Source organism: Ctenopharyngodon idella, chromosome 2 (genome assembly GCF_019924925.1).
Source record: "Ctenopharyngodon idella isolate HZGC_01 chromosome 2, HZGC01, whole genome shotgun sequence".
Lineage (NCBI taxonomy): Eukaryota > Metazoa > Chordata > Actinopteri > Cypriniformes > Xenocyprididae > Ctenopharyngodon > Ctenopharyngodon idella.
The window spans coordinates 8,827,605-8,843,273 of NC_067221.1; the positions used below are offsets into that span (position 1 = coordinate 8,827,605).

Genomic DNA, 15,669 nt, shown 5'->3' on the forward strand with positions numbered 1-15,669 from the left:
TTATTTTTTTCTGTTTTATTTCAACTTTCAAAGTTTTGAAATGTATAGACAGTTGAACAGCTTTAAAATTAAATAAGGTAAGATCATGGAAGATATACTGTATGTAACCATTTTTCAACACCAAGATTAGGACACATTACTGTCCTGTGGGAAAATGAGTGTTCATTAAAAAAAAATTAAAAAAAAATGAAAGGGCAGTTTCATCTCATATTCAGTAACAAGCTTAACATTACATTTCCGACCATACGTGCAGGCTGCTACTACTACAAACCTGTTCTGAAATTTCAGAAAAAAACCTTAAACTTGCATAAAACTATACATCCAACAATATTTATAAAAAAAAAAAAAATACAGACTTTAATAGAAAAAATCTTAGTGGATTAAAGTGCATGGACTGACTCATTGATGCATTCGGTTGTATAAAAGTAAACAAATTGATAATACGTCAAACCTGTTTTTGACTGCTTCAAAAATAACTTATTTTCTTCTGCAACAGCCTTCGTTAGATTGCAAAAGTTTCAGGGAGGAACTGCATTTTCAGTACACCAAAGATAGAAACTCAACTAATCTGCTTACATCTGGTAAGAATGCAGAGGAACAGATCATGCTTAGTGTACAACTCATAAAAAAAACTCAAGTTAAAGAAATGGTAAAGAAATCACAGTGCATCCAATTCAGACCAGAACATCAATCAGGGAAACACGAGCGTCATTCACACCAATCCCCAGTGATGTGTTTCAGGTTACTGTAATTCTTCAATGCAGTCAAACAGATAGTTCCTTCCAGAAAAACAAATGCTCTGGCTGATGCTTTTCCGGCTGCTGTTTCTCTCTTCAAATCGCTGCCTTTGGCTATGCTCAAGTATGAAAGAGAAACCAAATGTAAAAACAAAATGGAGTCATGCTCTATGGCCGTACAGGTGAGTCTCCTTTGAGCAGCTTCCAGAGATAGTATACCTTTGCCATCTCAGTAACTGGAGACGATACTCAGTTTATAACCAGGATTTCCACTTGCATGATGCACAATGTCTCTATGAGGCACGAGCTATGGTGAGGCATCTGTGAGATGGATGCTGTAGGTGTTACCATATATGTGATTCACAGTGAGTCATTTTTATTACACCAACACCACCTCCCAACCTCCTGTAGTTCATTCCACCATAGAGCCTTGAGGGAGTGGGAAAAAAACAATTAGTGACTGGCAAATGACATATAATGTGATTCAGGTTTAAACATTTTGGGTTCTTTTTAATGTTTTTGAAAGAAGTCTCTTCTGCTCACCAAGGCTGCATATGTTTCATCAAAAATACATTAAGAACAGAAGGCAGTGTGCATATTTACCTCCACGTGTTGGCATCGGGGTCATAGACTTCTATAGTTTTCAGGTACGTGGTACCGTCAAAGCCTCCAACTGCCATCAACTGGCCATTTACTACTGCTAAACCAACCTAGAACAAAAGAGAGAGTTTGTTTGTTGGGCAATTCTTTTATAAGAGGCTGACACGAGATCTAAGAATCTCATACCCCGCTCCTTCTGGATGTCATGGCGACCACAGGGGACCACTGATTGGTTCTGGGATTGTATCGCTCAGCGCTGCTCAGTTCTGTGGTATCGTCTCTGCCACCCACAGAGTAGATCATGTCCTGGTACACGGCACAGCCTAGGTGTTTCCGACGGGTCCCCATTGGTGCCACCGTATGCCATCGGTTCTCTTGCGGGTTATACCTTTCCACTGTCAACAAAATAGCTGTTAATAAACATCCTGAATTTCCTTTAAAATACCTGAAGTTCAGTAAACAGCACTACTGTTCAAATGTTTGGGGAGAGTAAGATTTTTTTAAAGGCACAATATGTAATTTTTCGCCGCTAGAGGTCACCTATTCAAGTCGTAGCTTGATGATGCCGAGATTGAGTGTGGAATCATGGGAGTTGTAGTCACCTCACAGGAAGTGGAATAGAATCCGACGGGACTCGGATCATGTTCATTGATTAGATTATTAACATTACTGTAGTATGAAGCAGAGCAGGGCCAAGCGCTGTGTGAGCAGAAACGAGGCTGCTGGAGCGATTGCTAATGAGAGACGAGCGCGGCACACACCTCGAGAGCAGCGGAACTTTTATTATGCCGCAGACGACCGCTTCTACTTCTTCCGATCAAGTGTATGTGGTGTAACGCAGCACTGTTTATCATATTAGATACATTTAAGTGTGTTGAAAATTATGTTATAACGTTACTCTGTGTGTTTGCTCAGCGGCTGCTGAGACACTTGTTACATACTGCAGTAAGCTAGATCGATTTTAGAATATCATATTAATAAATGCTGGATGGCTTGTGTTGATAAATGCAATTAATTTTAAAACATACTGTATGATGGAGAAAATGCTGTATTACGGTTACTAAAAATAAAGCTGCATCTGATTATGCTATGTTGGCTACTTGGCAAAATATTGGCATGAAAACAAGATTTGAACAATAAGACTAAACGTGTTGAGTTATATAACAATGATTAGTCATCTGTCTATGAATGTATCCAATCAGTTATTCCCTTGTCTAATAAAACACATAATATATTCAAATATCTTTGGTGTTTCCATGGTTTCTACAAAATAAAACCGGAAGTCGAGGGTATGACGTCACCGATAGGCGACGCAATGACAAGGGGGCCACTAGTTAAAATTGCTTATTTCTCTGGATTTAAACATTCTTGGAAACATCTGGGATAATGCAAGTACAGAGATCAACAAAATATATAACACTGTTCTAGTAATTTTTGGATATTTTAATCCAAAAAATCTTACATATTGTGCCTTTTGAAAGGAAGATTACTCATATTTTTCAAAATATTTTCTTTTGTGTTTAGCAGAAGAACGAAATTAATACAGGTTTGGAACAACTTGAGGGTGAGTAAATGATGACAGAATTTTCATTTTTGGGTGAACTATCACTTTAAAATGTAATTACAGCCAGTTATGAATCTGTCCATTACTATGTTAATATTAATTGAGCAATATTGACAAAAGGGGAAAACTATTTACCTCTCATAATTCATTAATTTGCTACTTATTTTATTAATAACAGTTTAATTATTTGAAAAATCTTGAAGCAATGTTTACTTAATTGAGCAATTCTTGTAAAGAATATATGCCTTTGTTTTAATTTTAATAAATATTTATATTCATATTTAACTTAAAAAGAGACTGCATTCAACAGCTTATTAATTTGTCTGTGATAATGAGAAATTTCACAAAAATTGCAACCTTTAATCAATTTGGTACTGGTACAATCTAGACAACTACTGAAACTTTGAACAATAACATTTACCTGAACTGACAAGTTCAAATTTAGTAATTGTCTTTTATTGGATTACATCTAATACTGCCAACATGAAACTGTCAAAATCTCCTCAGCTGCATTTATTCTTAAAAGTACAGAAGACACATCAAATATTAATATTGCAAGCAAAGCAATATCTGATCACTTTGGTCTGACTCCAATATTACTGAGTTTTGCCTCTCCATCTTCCTGTATTTACCTGTATTTAGTGGGGATGTGCCATCTGAGCCACCTACTGCATAAAGAAAACCTCCTAACACGGCTACAGCCACACCTAACCGCCTGGTACTCATTGAGGCAACACGAGTCCACTTATTCTCTTTCGGATCATACCTGAAAAAAAAAAAAAAAAAAAAAAAAACGGTACATATCTCATTATACCCCCTCCCAAAGGAAAACGCATATCATGCCAATGGAGATATTTCGATGATAATCATCTAATTATTTTACTACTAACCTTTCTACAATGTTGAGACAGGAAACGCCATCCTGACCTCCCACAGCATACAGGTACCCCCCTAATACAGCAACACCCACACTGGTCCTGCAGGTGCTAGTAGGGGCGACGTCACTGCTCCACTGGTTAGTCTTAGGGTCATACCTGACAGAGCCAGCAGAGGGCGGAAATGTACAGTTTCATTTTTTTTTTATCCATAATAATTCTGTGAGGATTTATTCATTAGACTCTAGAAGTGTGATAAATACGGATTAATTTGTATTTTTCAAGCAGCACCTCTCCACACTATTGAGATAAGACGAGCCGTCATGTCCGCCAACAGCATACAACAGATCATCCAGAACACTGACGCCAACTCCACAGCGCCGTTTGCTCATGGATGCCACCATCCTCCACTCGTTGGTCTGGGGGTCGTAGCGCTCAACGCTTGAGATGGCGTCACCACTGCACCAACCTCCCACTGACAGACAGGACAACAGTCACACAAACAAAACTCACAACAACGACTGCTGAAATCAGATGTGGCAGAGGAAAATCAGTGGAATAAGAACTAAGATCTGTTTGCTAAAACACTCACCAGCAAACAGTACTTCTCCACAACGAATAGGCTTTCTAGGCCGGGTTCTAGGTCCCTGCATTAGGGGGCGCTCTTGGGGTAGCAGGAGGTAGTTCTTGGCTTCATCGACCAAGTCCCTATAGGGACAAAAAGTGTTGATTAATCTGTGCTGTCACAATATAGAACCTGGAATGGAAATTTTACATTTAAATTTTAATAGATAATTTTTTAAAAATATATTTTAATGGTTCAGACTGATTGCAAATGGCTGTTAGCTCAGTACGACAGACACAATTTTTTTTTTTTTTTTTAATAGGAACGATTTACGTCAAGATGACCTATAAAATATGATCTTTGCAAGGGCCTGAAAAGGTTTTATATAATATTTATTGAATTCAATATTCAGTTTGAATAGTATGTGATTAAAGTACAAATTCCCCAAAATATAGTATTGCTTGTTTGTTTGTTTATAATTGAGCACCATGCCAGCTATTATGGCTATATTCATGGCGAGAGACAAGTAAAAGGGGTTACTCATTTGGCGTAAGTCGACTTGTGCAGTATGCATACGGTCGTCCGCCGGAAGCTAGTTATTTGAAGTTTTAAATATGGATGTTTTTCTTACAAAAACACATTGCTTCACTTCAAAAGACGATAGTCATATACACCTAAGATGACTTGAGGGTGCGCAAATTATGGGATAATTTTAATTTTGGGGTGAACTAACCCTTTAAAACCATCACAGTTCATTCAAATAGGCTTTTTATTGGATATTGGACACTTATTGGCAAAAGTGAAATATTGTTAATACTACAATATTATAATTACTTAAGTAATTTATAGCACTTTTGTTCACACATACCTACACTCCTCATCACTCTTGATCAGAGGATCTGAACCCACCGTCCCAACCAGAAACTTCGGGCTCAAGAGGGGAAGACGCACATGTTGGAGAACCTGTTGCCATGACAAAACCAGATGACATGTCTCATGAATTACTCACCTCATTCATCTCTTTTATGCAAGTCTAAATAATAACATTTTTGTTCAAAATTAACAAAATTTAAATAATAATATATATATAATAATTTTTTTTATTTAAAAAAAAAAAAAAAAAAAAAACGCTGAACAAAGGAGATTCTGCTGGCAAAAAGAGCTTGTAATAAAACATGAAACAACATTGGCTTGGCTTTTCAGAGATGGCAAGATTGAGGGATTCAAAAAGTTGTAAAAGTGCCATAGATGACATTTTTATTACTCAACAGGTGAGTAAAGGTATTTTATTGAACAGATAAATTGCCATATGGAGCTCTCTAACAGAATTCACTGTACAGCATTATCTATTATGAAGGGTCATTTCCTTATGGTTGTTGTAGCGCTGTGCCGGAATTTATTCTCAAGGAAGTACCGTGTCTATTAATGAGTAGTGAATAATGAGCTATAGCAACATCTTCAGCTATTCAGCTTGAAATCCTTTCCATCTAAACTGGTTATATCTCTTAAGCCTAGCAGTGAATTTTTGTTGTTGTTGTTGTTGTTGTGAGAAAGAACCATATTCATCCGCACATGCAGAGCCGAAGCACAACCAAAACAATGTTCTTCCAAAAAAATGCATGCAGTTTTGTTTTTTAACCACTAGAGGGACAAAAGTTGATTTACACTACATATGCAAAACTACTTGAGTTTTATTTTTCTTCCAAATTATGAGCATCTGCCAGAAGCAGTATGTCTATAGTAATTTAATATGCTTATATCTGACCTGCGGCAGCTGAGGCCTGCGTTCCTGAATGCTGTATTTAACCCAGGCCATTACAGCATTAAACACCTGCTCCTCACTCCGAACATTGAGCTCATCACTGGAGATGATGTCTATCAGCTGGTTGGCTGGCAGCAGCATGAACTCTTCACTCTCCATCACCTAAAAGGCAGAAATGATAATAAAAAATAAATAAATAAAAAAGATGAATGGGCCATTTGACAGGTATCAATTCCTGTCAAAAACCAGATCACAATTATTTGTAAAAACACATTCACACATAAATAGTTTATACATTCCCTGGGAATCTAACCTATGACTTTGGCAGTACATATGACCCTTTTAAACTAAATAAAGAAACAAGGAGGTGTTCATTTGATACCAGCAATGGGGGTTCTTCCCATGACTCAAAAAATAACAGGGGTACACGGCCATCAGGGAAACCCTAAACTAGTTGATGGAAAAGTTGAGTCCACGGCTAAAATTAGAAACAGGGAAGTCACACTAAAGTCTCATACAGGGTTCCCACACTTTCTGACCAGTGTAATTTCTAACAGAAGAAATATTTCAATTAGCATTATTAGAAACTTTTATATTGACAATAGACATTCCAATGCCTTATCCAAGCCTTAAAATCAACTTTTTTAAATTGTCTGAAATGTACAGGTTTTCCAGGAATGTGACAATCCTGCTTATGATAATTACGTCCAGAACTACTAATCGAATCTAGCTTTCTTTTTTAAACAAAACCACGCAAGATCAATGTACAATGTTACTTTAACATCAGTTCAAACACTAGGTATCATGAACAAGGAACATACTTACACAACACTCATTAATCAATGTTAATGTTAATGTCAATATACTCAACATATCCAACTTCAAATGTTTGAGGTTAGTAAGATTTTTTAAAATGTTTTTTAAAGAAGCCTCTAATGCTCACCAACGCTGCATTTTATCAAAAATACAGCAATATTGTGAACATTTTTTTCAATTTAAAATAACCGTTTTCTATATTAAAGGCACACTATGTAAATTTTCGCCACTAGAGGCCGCTTATTCAAAACAAAGGCGTAGCTTGATGACGCCTTTATTTCGCAGAAATCGTGGGAGGAGCTGTCTTCACGACTACAGCCGGTGGAAAAGAATCGGGATGGGACTCGGGCAGAAATCATGTTAATGGATGAGATTATTAACGTTACAGTAGTATGAAGCAGAGCAGGGCCGAGTGCTGTGCGAGCTGAAACGAGGCCGCTGGAGCGATTGCTAATGAGAGACAGTGACGGCTCGAGAGCAGCTTTTATTATGCCACAGTCACCGCTTCCACTTCTTCAGTTCAAGCGTATGTGGGCTAAAGCAGCACTGTTTTATCATATTAGATACATTTGTGTGTTGAAAGTTGTTATAATGCTACTCTGTGTTCGCTTGGCGGCTGCTATGAGACACTTGTTGCACACTGCAGTAAGCTAGATCGGTATTAGGCATGGTAAAACATGGTAAATCAAGAAAACGAGATTTAAACAATAAGACTTACTGTGTTGAGCTATATAACATGATTAGTTTTCTGTCGATGAATGTATCCAAACAGTTGCTCACCTGTCTAATAAAACACAATATATTAAAGCGTCGTTGGTGTTTCCATGGTTTTTACAAAATAAAACCGGAAACCGAGGGTATGATGTCATTGATTGGCGACGCACGGACAAAGTCCGTGTCCTGGTTAAAATTGCTTATTTCTCTGGATTTAAACATTCTTAAAAACTTTTTGGATAATGCAAGTACACAAGTAAACAAAATATATAACATTGTTCTAGTGGTTTTTGGAATCCAAAAATCTTACATATTGTGCCTTTAATATGTTAAAACGTAATTCAAATTCATTTTCTTTCTTTTTTTCATGATTCTTTGATAAATAGTACGGAGCCCCCCACATGACATGAAAGAAAAAAATTAAATCGTGCGCACGATTTACTAATTCGTTCCCTCGATTTACTAAATCGTGCGCATGATTTATAAATCGAGGGAACGAAATAGTAAATCGTGCGCACAATTTATAAATCGAGGGAACGAAATAGTAAATCGTGCGCAAGATTTAGCCTACTATTTTTTTCCTGCATGTCATGTCCGGGGCTCCGTAGAATAGAAAGTTCAAATGACCAGCATTTATTTGAAATATATTTTTTGTAACATTATAAATGTCTTTAACCATCACTTTTTATCAGGCATCTTTGCTGAATAAAAGTATACATTTCTTTTAAAAAATCTTAATGATCAGTAATATTTTATATTGTATAAATGAACATTAGCATATTATGAACAAAAAGAATTAGCAATAAACATTAGATTTATAAATGAATACTAACCAAAATGAATAAATGCTTGATTAAATGATAAAACTGTTGTTCAGATACTTAATGTATTAACTAAAATTAACTCATTGAACTTTACTGTAAAGTGTTACCTAGTACATTGTAATTTCATTTATGATTAATAGAAAGAGGACATTTAGACCTGTGTGCCACAACCAAAGACAGCAAAAACAAATGAGAAAAGAAAACAAAACAGTTCAAGTTCAAAGTCATGGTACATTCAGTGTCAACACAATTGAGGGTGTGTGGAGGGCAGCCATTACCTCCTGAAAGTTATGCTGGGTGAACTTATCAGCAATACGCAGCAGCTCTCTGCAGGAGTGAGTGTCGGCGAAGGCCCTGATGCCCAGGCAGTTGGAGGGGTCTAGTTGACGCTTGAGGAATTCACAGCAGGCTTCCTGAATCTCTGCCAGCTGTAACAAGCAGGCAGCGGGCAGCAAAGTCTGCACATTTCCCTCCTCCACAGTCACCTGCAGGCCACCACACAACGTACGTCAGCTGGTTTAAAGTTTAATATTAAACTACAATAAAAGCATTGGAGCTTTATATAAAAAATGACAGTAGTTGATAAATTAATGCAGCTTTAATATTGGACACACAGCAATAGAAATGCATACCTGCGAGGTATAGGCAAAATCGATTAGCAGCTCCATGGCTCGTTCATCAATATCCCGGATGACGACTTCCGTCTGTCGGCTCTCGGCCAGTTCCCCAGTGAACATGGCTCTGAAATAGGGGCTGCAGGCAGACAGGATCACACGGTGTGCATAAATCTTCTTGGCTCCCACCACCAAAACCACATCACACAGCTCTCGATGCTTGCGGAGCAGGTTGATGACCTCCAGGGTCTGCCGAGGGTGCTTGTCCGAGATGTAGGGCATCCTGGCAGGCTGAGGCACTCCCTCTGGGAGCTTGTTGGGGTCTCCCAGGGTGCAACGACTTGTGATATCCATTCCTGTGGTATCTGGGCGTGCACTGGTACCCCTGAGGAACAAACAGAAAAAAATGTGTTTTAGTTTATGCCGGTTTGATTCTGACAGGCTGTGAGAAGTCAAGAAGTTAAACTGAAGTATCTGCAACATGAAAACAAACCATTGTGATGTACATCCAAATGAAAATGTTTCCCAAACCAGAGAAAAAATGTAAGGCAGGACTTGATTTTGTCCATCGGGAATTGACTGGATTGTTGGATAGTTGTGGTTTGCTATTGCAGTGATCTCATGTGAGTGACAGTTTGTCCCGTCCTCACGCCAGTAAACACATTATCAGAGAAGAAATGTCATTGCAAGAGGGAGGGGAAGTTTTGATAAAAGCTTAAGAGGGCAAATTAATTTTAAAAATATGTACAGTTGTGCGTGGATAAATCACTTATAATAAATACTGCAATATTCCATAAAAAATAAGAAGTGTCAATTTTTATTTCATGGTGACTTTAAATACTTCCCTAATACAGATAAGTCATTAACAGATTAAAAGACATACTTAAAATACTTTTAAAGCATAACAACATGATTGCAAGTGCCTCTATGCATGCATGAGCCATCTGAATGTTGAGTCAAAAATGTTGAGTTACCTTAAAAATTATTATCTAGAGATCAAGCAGTTTGAACTCTATGCAAACAAGTTTGAAAACAGCATGGCTAGCAATTTTGACAGCAGCACACGCCCATAGTAAACATCACAAATGAATTCACTGACTGAATGAACATTCTTTAACAATAAAATACATGTAGTCATATTATTTATTGACATTTAACTGCAGTGCTTTTAATCATAATATAACTTCTACTCATATGAGTTGCTCTGAAGAATGAAACGCTGAATTAAGACAATGTAGCAAAATTAGGCAAATATATACACAAACTAACTCGATTTTATGTAAGTTGGAATGACATTTTAAAAGTATGGAATATTGTTCTTGTGAATGTTGACCAATATGACAGGGCCCAGAGTATTCCTAATGCAAACCTTGCGCACTAGCAAATGCAATCTCTTTAGTCAGAACTAAGACAATAATTGTACAGCTTTAATAAACATAACGTCAAAGTTTTGAGTATATCTGAGAGCGAGACTCAGTGTTTACACACTGGCTGAGTGTCAGTTAGCTCTAGCTTAGCTTTATCTAAGTGCTGGGTTTGTACTGTTTTAGCAGTTTTCAAAGGTGGCGGTACTCATTGTATGGACTGTATCAAAAGAGACGTTGTTCCCTCACCTTATTTGTCCATTAAATCGGTCCAGATTGAATTTTAAGTCGTCGAGATTTAGCCAGATAATATCAAGACAACCGCTCGGTTTACGGGACACCATCCACTTTTATTTTTTATTTTCCCGATGAGTTTCCTGACAAGGACCGGAAATAGGCTTTTTAAAATACAAGTCCTGTATCTGTCCATGTACTACTACGACTACTGTACCAGAAGTGCCAGAAATTATTTTATAATTAAGAGACCATTTATTTATTTATTTATTTTGCCCTTATAAAGGCAGTTTTCATCTATATATAATATATTTACAAATACTTCAACTGGATAATTTACTTTAAATAAATTCATAAACTCCTGTAACCTAGCTATAATCAAAACAGCAAATGAAGAAGTAGCTGTAAATAATGCTTAAAATATATCATGCTAGATTACACGGCTATCTATTGTATACAGTCACAGTAGATTTTGATGTAAACAGGGTTTGAGGTTTTGGGAATTGTTTGGGAATGTTCATCATGTCAGTTTTTTGTTAACTAAAAGTAAAACTATTAAACACTGTTTTTGTTAACTGAAATAAAGGTGAAACAAAATATAAATATTAGATAAAAAACGTATAGATAAAAAAAAAATGTTACCTTGGGAACTAACTTAAATAAAATAAGTTAATTCAAACTATTTATAAATATTATAATACTATTATAATACTAAAATAACACTGCTTCAAATTTTGTGTTTTCCTGAGCTTAGCTCAGCAAAAAACACTTCATATTAGTTGCACATTCAAGTGTTTGTAAAGACAGTAAATTCATACTTTTTCTCTTTCTGTGTATATAAGAGTCACTAGGGCTGGACGATATGACCTAAAATCAAAATCTCGATTAATTGAACATTTTACCTTGATTACAATTAATGAATGATTATTTTTTTTTTTGTTTTGTTTGTTTGTTTTTTTTGCCCTCATAGTTCACTGATAAGGTTTGTACTGTAAATATGCTTGACTATTAAAGGTGGGATATTTTTTCCTAATGAAAGTGTGCTCTGACATATCTGTAAAAAGTAATACGCTCTAGCTACTCACTAAAATTGTGGCAACAGATTACAAGCAATATTATTAATTAAATTCAACATATAAGAATTGAGTTAGAATTAATCAAATTAATTCCTTAAAAGTCAAGCATTTAAAATGTGTAAAATTAGCAAATACCATTACAAAAACCACAAACTGACATAAAAAAGCAAAGAGTCAAACTGCCAAACTAAATAAAACACCGATCACCATAATGATGACCAAACATTTTCAATAAAATCAACATCAACATCTAAACTTCTGTTAATTCTTGTGGTTCTCTTTCCTTCAGTGATTCTGCTTGTTATCATCAGGTGGCTTCAATGTTGGCATTGGCAAGAGTTCTTAATTCATCTTTGACATCCGTCTGTTATTCAGATATTTTGTTTAAATTTTACTTAAATTTTACTCGTTTTAAATGGTTGACATTTAAGGAATTAATTTGATTAACTCTAACTCAATTCTATTTGTTGAATTTAATTAATAATTAAGTAGATATAGTGTATTACTCTTTACAGTGCAGCTCACTTTCAGCAGTTATTTTATCCATGATTCCTAGATTTCTGCTCGTTGTAAATATCATATCAGAAAAAAATCAGATACTGATAAATTAGCACAGTACCAGTACATTTATTTGAATGCATTAATGAAAGAGCGATTGTGTGTATGAATTAGTCATACAGTCTCTCTGTTAATTGTGAAGCTGTGCGTTGTAAGTAGTTACTTGAAAAGTAGAAAAAAATATATGCTATAACTTTTGAGTTCCTGAGCTACTTTAGTGATAAATCACAGAACAGCGTTGACAACGAGTTTCTGCACTCCTCTCTGTGTGCGCGATCTTCACGTGATGTGCCACTACTGTCTGTATGAGTGTTCATGTTCCACAATGCATCAGCGCAGTAGCTCAATATAATGATACACATCCGATGGTCTAAAATTGCTTGAATGTCCAAACTGGCAAGCCTTAAAACACATACAATTGACAACGTTTAGTGAAGACGTAAGTGAAAGTGATCTGGCTTCAGGGCTCGCGAGTTGTCAGAGACATGACGCGGCTCAGCTCTCTCTGTCACAGAAAACAGTCCGTGAGTACTGAAGTGAGGTGTTTTCCATGTTGTTGTTCTTGAATGGTGTAAAATCACTTGAACGTTCAAACTGGCAAGCCTTTAAACACATATAACTGAGAAAATTTTGTGAGGATGCAAGTGAAAGTGATCTCGCTTCGGATCTCGCGCGCTGTCTGTGTGTGTTGACTCTGCGTTTGAGTTCGCCTCAGTGTTGCTTCCATGCTGCTGACTGGACGGGGCAGAGTCACGTGATTGAATTTCGGTTTCGATTACTTTTCGGTTAATCGTCAGCCCTAAGAGTCACTGTAATCTAGTTAATTTAAAAATATTTTATCTATTTGAACAAGCTAAATAATTTTACACCTAGTCACACAAATTACATTAACATCAATGCAAAATTGCAAAATCAGCTATTATCGTTGCTGAAATTCCATAGTGTTAAAGGTGCAATATGTACGATTTTCTGTCCGCCAGAGGTCGCTAGAGGCCTATTCAAAACAAAGGCGTAGCTTGATGACGCCAAGTTTGAGCGCGTAATCTTGGGACATGTGGTCTTCACCTCACAGCCGTTGGAAAATAATCAGGATAGGACTCGGGAAGAAATCATGTTCATGGATGCGATTATTAACAGTTATTGTAGTATGAAGCAGAGCAGGACCGAGTGTTGTGGCCGCTGGAGCGATTGCGCAACACACGCCTCACGTGCAGCGGAACTTTTATTATGCCACAGTCGTCGGCGCCACTTCCGCTTTTCCGGTCATGAGTATGAGGTAACACAGCTCTGTTTATCATATTAGATACATTTGAGTGTGTTGAAAATGATGTTATAACGTTACTCGCTCGGCGGCTGCTGTGAGACACTTGTTGCACACTGCAGTAAGCTAGATCGATTTTAGAATATCATATTAAATGCTGGATGGCTTGTGTTGATAAATGGCATGCAATTAATTTTAAAACGTATTGTATGATGGAGAAAATGCTGTATTACTGTTACTAAAAAATAAAGCTGCATCTGATTATGCTATGTTAGCTACTTTCACAAAATAGCATTTTTCTCTGAGGCATGGTAAAGCATGGTACTTGCAAAAAATCAAGAAAATTAGATTTAAACAATAAGACTAAACGTGTTGAGCTATATAACAATAATTTGTTTTCTGTCTATAAATATATCAAAACAGTTGTTCCCTTGTCTATTAAAACATGTAATATATTAAAGCGTCTTTGGTGTTTCCATGGTTTCTACAAAATAAAACCGGAAACTGAGGGTAACGCAGGTATGATGCAATTGACAGGCGACTCCTCACACGTCCCGGAGCCTTGGTTAAAATTGCAATTTTCTTACAATTTACAAATGGTTGGAAACACTTGGGATATTGTACGTACTTAAGTGAACAAAATATATAACACTGGCCTAGTGGCTTTTGGATATTTTACTGCAAAATACTTACATATTGCACCTTTAATGGACATTTATGCATAAATTAAATTTTAACTATAACATTTAATTCTGAAACATTTTTAAGCTGTGTTATGACATTATTACAGGATTATTTTTCAACTTGCACTTGACATCTTTTTGCCTTTTAAGAATATACTACTTTTTGTTTGTCTGTCTTTAAGGTGTGTAGTTTACTGACAAAGACATTCTAGACGAGACTCAAATAAGCTTACATTCTTTCACTGTTTGTTGGAATGCTTTCAGACAGGTTTACAAGTGTCTCTCTCTCTTTCACTCGCCTCACTCAGCTTCTCCCCTCTCCTCTCCCCTCCCCTCACTTCTCTCTCCTGCCGTCTCTCTCATTCTCTCCCGTTTCTGTTCAGTGGCATGTTTTATTATACTCTTTTGTAGAGTGTTTTACTTTGTGCATTGGTGGCCCCCAAGTTGAACCATAGGAGGCAGTGCTTTGGAGCCTGATGTGGGGGGAAACAACATCACTAATAGAGGTAAACAAGACCTTCTCAATAGACACTGATTAATCAGCCTGAACCCTGCAAATACCATAAATGAACAAGAGAAGTTACTAAGTTATGTCTGAATTATTATAGTCATAAGAGAGTTTTATAATACACACATTGTTATAATATAATTTTAATAATATAATAAGTTATATGATTTATTTGAATATTCATATTGCAAAAGAGGTTTAACATTCTAATTTTTACCTGAAGGGCATTTCAACTGCTGAAAAAAAAAATACAAAGAGAAGCATTTCAAACTTTGTCTCATATAGTTGTGAAAGCTTTCTGAAATAGTTACTACAAAACATCATTTAGGACCATGCAAAAAGGAACCTCCCCTTCCCTAAATATCCAGACTTACTTTGTAGTGCTGCCAGCACCCAACCCCTGGATTTTAGTTCTGAGGAGTGAGGAAGGCAGAAGGGACCAGGAATAGTATGCAATGCAGGTGAACACCAGCATCAAAAAGCCAGTGAAACATCTCATAGCAATGACATCGCTTCTGCTTTTGTCCTGGCTTTTTTGTCTTACAACCACACACATAAAACATGTGTCACTCTACACAGGCAAAACACTGGATGTCAGGCACATCAGAAAAAGAGCTCTCGGCTACTCTGAGATTGATATCACAAGTTCTGTTTCTCCAAAAATGTGTGTCCCCCACCCTCCTTTCCCCCCCTCCTGGGAAAACAGCGACAACAAATTAGCCTTCTTTTATGTCACAGCCTAAGGACGACACTTGGACAGCCCTGAGATTGTCCGCCCGAGTTCCCATGAACCTCACTAACCTTCTCTTTCAGTGCAGAAGGAAGCGGCCATTGTGCCAGCACCTGTTTCTGTGGAAATTGGTGAAATGATGGCTTTGTTAGGCATTGCCCAGGCAACCAGGAGAAAAGAGCAT

General features: G+C 36.8%; 1 protein-coding gene across 1 annotated transcript; it reads right to left on the minus strand.

Moving 5' to 3' along the window:
* On the minus strand, window positions 1-10,847 carry klhl20 (kelch-like family member 20). The gene is made up of 12 exons (XM_051870713.1): window positions 10,685-10,847; window positions 9,090-9,456; window positions 8,736-8,942; window positions 6,107-6,265; window positions 5,210-5,304; window positions 4,369-4,484; window positions 4,068-4,251; window positions 3,792-3,935; window positions 3,534-3,667; window positions 1,524-1,732; window positions 1,341-1,447; window positions 1-1,166 (listed from the first exon to the last, which is right to left on the minus strand). Exons 1-12 carry the CDS (start codon window positions 10,777-10,779, stop codon window positions 1,082-1,084), a joined length of 1,902 nt encoding a protein of 633 aa, XP_051726673.1. The 5' UTR covers window positions 10,780-10,847; the 3' UTR covers window positions 1-1,081.
* Window positions 10,848-15,669: the final 4,822 nt, after the last annotated feature.